Raw genomic sequence first — 11902 nt, 5'->3', positions numbered from 1 at the left:
AAGTAAAATAACGTTTTGCAGTCATGTTGCTCCTTGGAAACGTACACTTCCAAAGTCACATTTCACATGGAGGTGGAAAGTTTATGGTTTTGCTAAGAATGCTTAACTAGACCACCATCCTCCTCAAAAACAAACCATATGCCTATAGAGTAAAACTCTGAAAAAGTAAGTCGTTGTTTCAGAAGCCAAAGATGAATGAAATCTGAATCATTTCAAAGAGGATTTTGCTTCTCAGAAAGTGCAGAAATACCAGTGAAACTCAGAGGGGAGCTCTCAAATTAGAATTCTGATCTCAGAGCATCAAAGATGTTAGAAGATATCCCTGACAGAATTTTTGGTGACTCTACTGTCACGAGTGTGCTGCTGAGTTCAGACACCCGCATGGAACAAGGGGTGAGGGTGACACAAAGAGAAGCGTTGGGTCAGCCCAGTGGCAGGCGTCCGGTGTCTCCAATGTGAGGAGGTCATATGCACTTTCATTGTGGCCTCCAGATTGGCTTTCTGACTCTATTCTAATGGCTAGAGGTGTTTTGTTTTGTTTTGTTTTTAAATGTGTATGAAATGAGAGTGTTTATTTTAAAATGATTTTATAGGGAATGGCTTTATCTTTTAAACAAAGAATCCATGTGTTTTGGAAGAATGGTTGAACTATAAGGGCATGAACTTTGCATTGAAAACTATTTTTCTAAGTACAAATCTTGGGAAATCGGAGGCACTTAAATAGATTCACCTTGCAGTTCAGAAGTTCAGATAATACATATGTCAGATTCGTGTGTGTGTGTGTATGTGCGTATGTGTGTGTGTGCTGATAAAGGAAATGTAAATGGATTCTTTCCCTCATTATTTTGGCATCCAAGGAAGAACCCCAAAGGGACTCTCTTTGCCAGAAAATTGATACGGTAAGAGCAATTTTTCTCATGTTTCAGATAATACCTTTAAACCCACTTTAAGCCTTAAAGTAATATAACTACTAGGAAAGAGTAACTTTATTCCTGTTTCTTGTCACACTCTGACAGCCAGTAGCGCATATGTCTTAGTTCTAACTTTGTTTATACTGATCCAAAAAAATGAAGGTGGTGAATATTTTAAAGCCAGAAAGTTTTTTTCTTCCCACAACTAGTTAGATTTAAGCACTTTTGAATTATGACCTTCCCTTTTTTCCTTACCTACATTCAAGAAAATTAACATTTTGACACAATCATGATAAGGTAATTTACAAATTCAAAATAATGTTACTCATTGTTTTTACAAATTCGAAAGTAATGTTAAGCTAAGGTGACCACTTGAACAAATTTAAGCTACTCCCTCTTTTCTCATTGCCTCCTGTATCAATCAAGATATACAGTGCATCACTACTGACAACCCGGGAAAAGGGCCACCTCGTTCCATAGTTCTTGAAGCGTTTCTGCTAGAAATAATGCAGCAGAGATCAAAGTAAAGACTCCACAAAGCAGCTTCAGTGCCCGTCCCTAGACAGTAATACACTGCTCTGTTAAATCCCCTCAAATACCATTTGGGATTACTTTTGCTACAGGAGGTTGAAAACAATGGGTACCAATGGTTCTTGGGGTCCAAGGTTTAGTGGAGTTATCCCTGGTGTTGTGTGGTGAGGTTAACTCCTTAAATAGCAACAACAACAAAAAAAAGCCAAACAAACAAAAATAGCAACAGGAGGAAGAATCTATGGCACAGCCAGCTAACCATGCTGACATGGGTATAGCATGGCTTTAGGGTGTCAACAAATAAAACAGAAACTAGACAGAAGATGAAGACGTTCCTTTCTTATGACCACCTGTGGCTCTTGTTTCCTCCCAATTTTTGACATTGTTGGTTCATTGACTATATTATAGAAATTTTTATCTGTAAGGTTTTTCTTTTCAGATGTGAAAAGTTCTAATAGTAATTAAGTGGAGAATAAAAGAATCCAATGAGAACCTATTCATTCTCGTTCAGGGAAAATATCTGATCCAAGTAGAAAGCTTTCATAAGAAGCTAAAAGAAAAGTGAAAATATTCTAGATCATAAAATAAATAGAAGAATCTAGTATACAGGAGAAGAAGATTTTCTGTTGATAAGTTGACAAGATTTGCTGTATAAGAGATAGGTGAAATTCAGACATTTGCTTTGTAGTCTCAACATTGAGAAAATATGGAGTTTATGAAACCAGAGATAAAAGAATATTAAAAGACAACATGATGAAATTTAAATGGAGCTGGAGGAGAGAAAGGAAAACTAAAATGAAATGAGATTAGGTCAGTACACAAAAATCAATCATTTTTACATACTAGCAGCAAAAAAATAAAAAAAACTGAAAAAAATGCACATAAAAATAGCGTTAGTGACATAAAATACTTAGAAATAAATTAAACAAGATTGTAAGGGTATACGCTAAATGCTAAGCATACATTTCTGGGAAATATTAAAGAGGACCCAAATAAATGGAAGTTACATTATGTTTGTGGATTGGATGAATGTCTTGTTCAGATCTCATTATAGTTTTAGTGAAATCCCAATGAAAATCCCAATAGGCTTTTTTTTTTGTAGAAATTGGTAAGCAATTTGCAAAATTTGAATGGAAACATAAAAGTCCTAGAAAGTCAAAACACAATCTTGTAAAAGAAGAACAGTGTGGAAAACTCTTACTGCCTGAACTTAATATTTACAAACTGCAGCAATAAATACAGGGGGGTACTAGAATAATAACAGAAAAATAGGTCAGTGGTAAAGAATATAGAGTCCAGAAATGGACCTTTGTGAATATAGTCTGAAAGGAGTCTTTTTTTTTTTTCAATTTATTATTTTTTTTGGGGTACACCAAGTTCAATCATCTGTTTTTTATACACATATCCCCGTATTCTGAAAGGAGTCATTTAAATGAATTATTCTTGGTAAAAATGAAGATGGGCTCCTTTTTCACACATTATAGAAAAAGGAATTCGAGTATTATAGCCCTAAACATAAAAGCTAAAACTATGAAAATTCTAGGATAATATATTCATGGCCTGTGGGAAACAAAGATTTCTTAGGACGTGGAACACACCATGTTATCAAAAGTCATCTTTAAGAAAATGAAAAGATCAAAGGGGAATATATATATACACACACATACATATATGTCAAAAGAATAAAGAAGTTTAATAACAATAACATAACACAAAAATGAGGAAAAACAGACATTTTACAAGATACATGAAAATATGGTCAATGTAATTAGGTGGTATTACAATTTTTGATTCAGCTATCAAATATGATTTTTAAAATGCATGGCAAACATAGCCTATTATATTTAAATATCCTAATGTTCTTTCCTTTCTGACGTTTGAATTCTTCTTCGGTTATCATTTCTTGTCTGTTTAGAGAGCTTCTTGTAACCATTCTTTGAGGATAGCAACACATTCTCTTAGTATTTCTTCATCTGAGAATGTCATTATTTCTCATTTATTCCTAAAGTATATTTTGACAGATAAAGATTTTCAGTTGATAGTTTTTTTACTTTCAACACTTGAAAATGTTGTGTCACTTTCTTCTGGTGTGCATGGTTTCAGGTAACAAATCCACTGTCATAAGCGAAAAAATGAAATAAGATTAGGAAAAAAAATTTTTAACTCAAAAGTAAACCTACAAAATGAAAATTTGCATTGGAAATAAAGGCAGAAAAACACCATGGACAAATTATTAAATGGAAGGCACTGTGTAGAAGCTTTTCGCAACATGCAGAGGAAAGAAAAAAAGAGCTAAACATGAAGAAAAAGATAATGTCATGTATGAAGTAAAGATAAAGGATCTGTCACGTGAAGAAGGGTCCAGAAGCAAGCGGAAGAAAAGTAAGAATAAAAAATCCAAGGGTGATGAATAATGTACGGACCTATTAGGGTCCCTGTGTGCCAAGCAACACTGAGTTTTTGAAAAGCCACCAAATTTAATCACACGTAAAATTTCTGAAATAAAGGATCTCAGAAGAGAAAGATAAAGAATGCGTACTTGTTAGCAAATGATAGTAAATTATTCTGTTAGAAAATACAGGTAAAAATTAGGTGCAAACAAGTTCTAGATTAACAGCACATCAGTTATGACAATAGATGTCGATTTATGACAAAAAATGAATCTTTTTCATTACAACTATTTTCATCTGTTTAAAAATATGGAATTTCTCATAAGGTCAGGGAATAAGACGAAGTATTATATTTTTTTCTGTAACTTTCAACCAATGCCGTAACTGATTGAGAAAACGTAACTAACAGAGTAAAGCAAAGCATAGCTAATAAACAAAGACAAGCAAAATCATGATTATTTGGGATTACTCTCATTACCTGGTGAGAAAAAGCCAGGAAACAAACTGTTTTAATTAATAACTATTTGGTAAAGTGACTTGTAGTTGGTAAATTGGCTTATATTAATATGAGAAAAACAGCTTTAGTAACTATGTGCAGGAATTGTGTCTTACTCTAGTTCATACCCTAGTTCCTGGAATAATGTATCCAACAAATATTTTTTTTTGGTGGAGAAGATAATCTCTAATATATCCTGACAGGCTATTAACAAAATCATAAATAAACGAAATATTTAAGGATAAAAGGTGGGCCTTTTGATTTCCTATCATTTGCTAACAAGTATGCATTCTTTATAGGAAGCGGTAACAGAATAAAGGATTTTATTATCCATTAACTCTTTAGTCATCGGAAGTTGACTGTATTTTAAGAGCTTCAATGCCATTTTTTTACCTCAGATTTTGAAGGAACCTAAACTGTATTTGTTGGTATTTAGTTTGGATCTAGTGAGGTTAATGTCATACAATAAATCCGTAACTAAGTCTGCACAGGCAATCTGATATCTTGCCTCCTAATTTTTACTATTGGAAAAATGTTGTAATGGGAAGGCAATGGTCATTGGATTTTTTTTGTAGAGTTATGGGGGGGGAGTGCAAGAAGTGGGTGAAAAAGGGCATATGTGAGGACCATGCATAACATCAATTAATATTATGAAGAAATAAAAGTAACTCTTTTAAATGACAACAATTTTAGTTAATTCCTGCTGTGAAGATAGAGTTTTGGTTGAATTTTACTTATTTCATAGGTATTTTGAAATGAAAACAAACTAGTGGAACTAATTTAAGATCTCCATGTGTCTGCCCTCAAAGCACTTCTGACCAGAATAAGAGCAATATTTTGCATAGTAGTAGTCTCTCAGAAACTACACATCTCCAGATGTTTATCATTTGTGAGTATTTGGAAAAACAAAAACTACCATCTGTGTTTCTTACTTTCAGTTATGTGTATCACCAACAGCTGAAGGTATTCCTAAGGCTTTCTTGATCAAAAAATACAAAGAAAATTTTTTTCTTCCCTGCTTCATGGGTAGAAAGATGAAATGATTATTTCTTATAATAAAATATTCAAGACTAACATTGTTGCCTACTGTATTAGTTTCTCAAACTGCTGTAACAAAGTATAGACTGGGTGGCTTACACAATAGTTCTGGAGGCTGGAAGTCCAAGGCCAAGGTGTCTGCAGGGTTGGTTTCTTCTGAGGCCTCTCACCTTGATTTGTACGTGGCTGTCTTCTTTCTGTGTCTTCATATCATCTTCCCTCTGCACATGTCCGTGTCCAAATTTCCTTTTTTTATAAGGACAATCCTAAGGATCTCATTTTCACTTAATTACCCCTATTTTCAAAAGCAGTCATGTTCTGAGCTAGTGGGAGTTAGGGCATAAACATTTGGGGGTGGGCACACAGCTTAGAATAACACCTTCTTCCCCTTGAGGTCTGAAAATCCAGGCTTATTGGAAAGTTAGTAATTATTCCTGGTATAGTGTAAATGAATCACCAAGTCTGTTTACCAAAATCTGGAGATTCTGTGTTCTGGTTACTTTTCACTTAAAATTTTTGGCATCAAAGAGAGCCAGTGAGTAATGTTATTTAGAGGGTAGCACATGTGTCTAGCCTTGATGATGATTTGGCAAAGTTTATGGCTAAGATATGTTCAAAAGGATATGGTTGAGATGTTCAACAAGACCTAACAAATATGAATTATCGAGCAACTTTGGGAGCCTGTGTGGGCAGAGAGGCTGGTCAAGTTCCTAATGAGGAAGTGAATGGAACTTTCTGGTCAAGAAAATAGACAGATGGTAGAAAGCAATTTAGTTCTTTTTTTATTATCATTAATTTATTCATTCTCTCATTCGACAAGCCTTTTGTTACTCTTCTGTATGCTGGACAGTGAGGTAGACACTAAGCACAGAAAGGACAATAAAACATGGCCTTTCTCCTCAAGTTTTTACTGTTTATGTGGGAGAGAAAGACGTATGAAGCAAGAATTATAATACCATGTGGTAATGGGAGGAGTATAATAGGAACAGAGAGAAAAGAAAGGCAAACCCCACTAGAGCTCCGAGGGCAGAGTTGAAGAGCCTTGAGTTAGGGATGGAATTCCTCTGATGGAGACAGGATTGAGAGCTGGAGAGAGGACTGCAGTATGAGCAAAGGCACAGGACTAAGAAACAGCATGATGTATGAAGGGAAATTGGAAGCAGCGATTCAGTGAAGGGAAGTCATGGAAACAAGAAAATAAATCGAGAAGAAAGCAAGGCATCCCATCATGCAGGGCCTCCTGTGACATCGAAAGAAGTTGAGATGCGTTCTGCGGTCAAGGAAGGTCTGGGTGTGACATGATCAGATGCACGTGTACTCTAGACCGTATGTCAGCCATGTGGAAGATAGATCTGAGGGGAAAGGACAAGAAGTACGGAGAGGAGTTGGAGCACTTTGCAGCAGTGCAAGTGCTTTAACCCAAGGCATCTATAGGAAGAGTGGAGTGAAACAAGTGAATACAAGAAATACTTCAGAAGTAAAACCAGCAGACCCTGATGCTCAGTTGAAAGTGGGGGAAAGGGGAGTTAAGGGTAGAAGAAGAGTCAAGATGGATTCTAATTTCTGTGTTGTAAATTCAGGTGCACTTTGACTATATGGGGCTCAGCAAACTGGAGGTGTATGTAGGAGTTATTAGCATGTCTGTGACATTTGAAAATCAATTAAATTGATCTAGGAGTCAACAGAGTGTAAGCAGAAAAAAGCTAAACATATAAACTCGAGCAATTGAAAGTGAAGGCCACAAAAGAATGTGAGAGCTACAAGGAAAGCCAGAAGTTGTCATGGTCACAGCAGCCAAGTGTTTGAAGAGTTTTAAGAAAAGTTAGTGATCGTTGGTGTCAAACTAAGATGGAGACTGAATAGTCTCATTGGATTGGAAGTTTGGGAAGTCACTGGCTCTATTGATTACAGTGGGGTAGAATGGAAGTTTTTGCAAGAATTATTGATAGGTAGTTCAGATATTTCTAATAGTTCTGGAAGAGTGGATACATGCAACAGGGAGATAGGCAGGAAGAGAGTAATTCATGAAACTAATTACATGGCAGTCAACACATTGAAGAATGTAATATCTGTGGCACTACCTCTACCAAGAGTTGGTGTTGACACAGAATATCTGCAGCCAGAGTGTGGATAATTTTTTACTCACCCTCATATATTGCCCTTCAAGATTTCTCATAGTTAAATATTACTCTACTCATCTGGTTGTATTCCACATAGGACCTTTTATTTATGTATTCAATAAACATTTATTAAATATCTATTATATGCCAAGAACTATGTGTGTTACTGGAGATTCAAAGTCGAATATGCTATGATAACTGATTTAGGAATTTAAATTTAGGGAGGAACACTGACAAATAAATAATTGTATTTTTCCTTTGCGTACCTCATTACTTCTGCTAAGTTATGTCTCTTTTTATGTGTCTCTGGGACCTTTTGCTAACATGGTTCTGCCTGTGAATCTTATTGATCTGCTTGAATTAATAAGTCAATATCCAGGCATGCAGGAAGCAAGGTTATCATGGAAATGGGAATAATATGTTTTCCATTGAACCAATTTTTTAAAAAATTATGTTTTAAATTATATTTCCCTTCTGCCTTTGACCACAATGAAGCTATTACCTCAGAGAAAAAGAGGTACCACCTCAGAGAAAGAAGAAATTTACTGATTACCTTTATGTTTCAACGCCAACTTCTTTGAGGGTAATTAATACAGTCATCTTAATGCAAGATCTGTGAAGAGAGAAAGTTATTTTCTAAATTCCGAAAGCTCCCCCTTTGCATCTTCAAAACAAAGCTCCTCAGAGGTTTAATCATGGATCGTATTCACAATGGAAAACGGGATGTGGAGAAGGTCCCCAGCTGACCAAGAGTGAAAGAGAAGAGCCCGCACAGTCCTGGATAGTGGGGAGATAGTAGAAGCTCGAGTTAGGAGGTGGGGTACGAACGCCCTGGCTCATGCCTCAGGGTGTGTAGGGTGTAGAAACATCCAGATGGATTAGGACTAGAGAGGAAGGTGACACAATCTTTACACAAAATCCTTAGACTGGTTGATGTAAAAATCTGGGTGCTGTTGGTCTATATAGATTTTTCTTCTACATTCATATGGCACAGAGTGTGGAACAGGAAGAGTGGAGACGAGGGGCCAGCAAGAGAGGCCTAGGAGAGCACTCCCAGGTCTCCCTGAGCTCTGGTGACATGGAGGAGGCCCGGCAGCTCCCACCTGCCCTGTGAGGGACACAGCAGGTAGCTGACAATAGAGAATAACAGAGTTGCCGTAGTGAGGGTCAGTGGGATTCCACAGCAGAGGATGTGATGTCCCAGCCTAGGCTGGGAGGAGAAGGAGACTGGGGATGGGATTCAGAGGATCCCAGAATAAAGGCGGACCTCGATCAGTGGAGGAGGGATGACTGCCAGGCTCCGGACCATGATGAGAACAGGCTGTGCCCAGACACCAAGTGGGTGACAACAGCCTTCTCAGAGAATGAACGCAAAGGAGTGCATCAGGGTTTGCACAGAGAGTAGCTGCCTGCCAGCCATTGTCCTGAGGACACGCACACTGCCTCTTGTATGCAGATGCTGCCTTAGGTGGCAAGGGAGAGAAGTGAAACTTCAAAGAAGAGAAAAAGTCCTTTTTGGGAATTTTGAACCTAAATTTGAATACATATCTACGTTAAAAAGAGACTAAGCTTATGGAAAGCAAAAGTTTAAGCTAGAAGAGACGAAGATACCTTTAAAAAGCAAATTTAAGGGGAATTCCCTGGTGGTCCAGTGGTTAAGACTCTGTGCTTCCACTGTAGGGGGTGTGGGTTCAATCCCTGGTTGGGGAACTTAGATCCCACATGCCGCACAGTGGCCAAAAAAATAAAGTAAAATAAAAGGCAAATTTAGGGTTATTATTATTTGTTTAGTTTTGTTTTCTCTATTACTCAAAAGGATGGAAGTTCAGGTCAATTATAGACAATAAAGATGCTCCGTTTTTACCCATCTTAATTGTCGTTAGTTTTGGAGCCAGTCTGCATGTGTTTTGGAGGCTATGAATGAACCAAGCCTCCTAAAGCAGAGTGTTTGTGTTAGGAAATAGTGACCCATAGAGTTAGAAAAATATAAATATTTGTCTGGATGTGGGAACACCAATATATTGAAGTTGGGTCTGAAACTGTGTTCAGTATGTTTTATATGAACAAGTGCTCTAATTTCAAAAGTTCCAGAAGATGAATCCCAGAAGAAATGTTGGATTAACTTTCCTCTGGCTCTGGCTTTACCTAAGCCGTGGGTATAGTCCATCTGGAGGGTCTGAGCTAGGACCGTGTGGAACATAATGGGTCATGTGATGCTTTAGTTCCTCCAAGAGTATGTTGTGCAAGTGTGCCTGTATGTGTGTATGTGTATAAGTGTGTGTCTGTGTATGCATGAGTGTGTATTTGCACGTCTTCTATGAAAAGCTGCTACAGGCTGACTTTCATTTTTTAATCAGAATGTATTCGTGAAGACCATATACTGGATCTGAGACTGACAAGGTGGATCGTATTTTTCCTACTCAAATGACATAATTTTGGTTTGAATTTAAGACACAGCATCAAATAAATCATAGCTGTAATCAACGCTACAACTACAAAGGGAAAAATCCAGTTACTACAAACCTTATAAGTTATATCATAATGTTATGAACTGTGGATAAAAGTATTATATAAAATGATTATAGGTGGGACACCAATGTGCAATAAACTGTATACAATATACCCTACAGACAACTTAGGTTTGTAATAATGTATTTGGTCAAATGTTAGATTATGCTAACTGTTCATCTTTAATTCATAATTTTACTTGCCATTTTGAACCTGGGAAAACACTTTAAGGAGTAATTTGAATGACCAGTTCTTTTAAAATAAGATGGTCTGAAATTTTAACTGTCTTTTATATATTTCGATGTCTCAACTGATCTTCAACTTGGGTTATTTAATGTAAAACTACCTACTAAAGTAATTCTTTAAGACTTCATTAAGAACTTTATTCTAAATAATTTAGAGAAAGGAAAAATTATTTGCATGTTGCATCTGTTGTCTGCAGCTTTACAACAGGTTACTGTACACTTAACATATTGAAACAGCATACATTTAACACCTCAACTTCTCCGGGTCAGGAACCTAGGCACAGCTCAGCTGTGTCCTATACTTCAGGGTTTTCTACAAGGCTGTATTCAAGGTATCAGGCAGGACTCTGAGGTGTGTTTTGAAGCTCCACTGGGGGAGGATCTGCCTCCAGGCTCACCCGACTGTTGGTAGAAATTCAGTTCTTCAAAGGTTGTTGGACTGAGGGCCTCAGTTCCTAACTGGCAATTGGCCGGAAGCCATCCTGAGTTCTTTGCTGGGTGGGCCTCCAAAACATGGCAGCTTGTTCCATCAAAGTGTGCAAGCCAAAAAAGCAGTAGAGAAAGTGTGCTAGCAAGATGGAAGCCACAGCTTTTCATATCCCAACCACAGAAGTGATGTCCAATCAACCTAGCTGCATTCTACTAGTTAGAAGCCGAGATGCTTTGTTTAGCCAGTTTTCAATGGGAGAGGCTTATACAATGGCATGAGTACCAGAAAGCAGGGATCATGGACCATGTTAGAGTCATCCTGACACAGATGTGTTCAGCATGTTGAGCGTTACGTATCTCTTTCTCTTGTTTTCTTTCTTATGTTCCCTCTTGAAGGAAAAAACTGTCACAGTACTCTAAGTGGAAAAGGGACCAGAACCTATGTGCTTTTTGTATGGCTTATAGAACAGAGTGGTAGGTTAATGGTGTGGTTATAAGCCTGATGCTTTCATGATACTAGGAGGCACTGTCATAAATGGTCATGGCAGAACATATTTCATAAGGAAGATGAATCTCAAGGCAGTATCTTTGTTTTATTAATCACAGTGTTGAGTGGGGCTGCAAACCCCCCAAGAGTGAGTTCAATTGTTACTTCAAAAGGACTGCAGATAAGACTGTAGTTAAGAAAGGTGGGAGAATCGAAAAGAAAGATGGGATGTAAAATATAGAGCAGCCACAGAGAGCAAAATTTGATGAAATGTCTAAGATGTTTAAAGGTGATCTGGGGGAAGTTTTGCTGTGCAAAGTTCAATTTAACTAACTCTTCCATAGTCTCTTTAAGTTTCCAGTAAAAATCTCCATTAGTTAGATATAATTTGAAGTGAGGGTGTGTGATGAGATACTGAGATTGGTGCTAAGGAAAAGGCAGAGCAGCCCTTGCTGACTAATTTTGCATAACATAGACTTATTTGGGAATGTAGTGTGAACAGGGTACTGTGCTGCAGTTGGAAAAACATGGCCTTAGTGTTCAAGTTCAGGCTGCACCACATACTAGCTGTGTAACCTGATCCAACTAAACTCTAACTCAAATGTCAGATCCCATGGGCTGAGTGTGGCTTACACTGTTTGGCCTACACTTGAAATGCCTTAAAAAACTGCCCAGTCTCCAGCCAATACTCTATTCTTTTTATACCTACCCCTTTTATTCCTGTATGGTACCTGCCTGTAATGCAGG

The 11902-nt window shown here is 37.3% G+C and overlaps 1 protein-coding gene across 1 annotated transcript in view; it reads left to right on the top strand.

The window, feature by feature from the left end:
* Window positions 1-306: 306 nt before the first annotated feature.
* The window catches only part of LOC130854283 (uncharacterized protein C8orf34-like), a 141061-nt gene continuing 129465 nt past the window's right edge, over window positions 307-11902 (top strand). Inside the window, exons 1-2 of the mRNA XM_057736992.1 lie at window positions 307-455; window positions 8453-8596. Of these exons, the coding sequence (XP_057592975.1) occupies window positions 307-455; window positions 8453-8596 (293 nt within the window). The remainder of the gene's footprint in view (window positions 456-8452; window positions 8597-11902) is intronic.

The sequence above is a fragment of the Hippopotamus amphibius genome, chromosome 5 (assembly GCF_030028045.1).
Source record: "Hippopotamus amphibius kiboko isolate mHipAmp2 chromosome 5, mHipAmp2.hap2, whole genome shotgun sequence".
Taxonomy (NCBI): domain Eukaryota; kingdom Metazoa; phylum Chordata; class Mammalia; order Artiodactyla; family Hippopotamidae; genus Hippopotamus; species Hippopotamus amphibius.
Note: the sequence above shows the minus strand (reverse complement) of the source record. Positions and strands in the feature narration are given on the sequence as shown.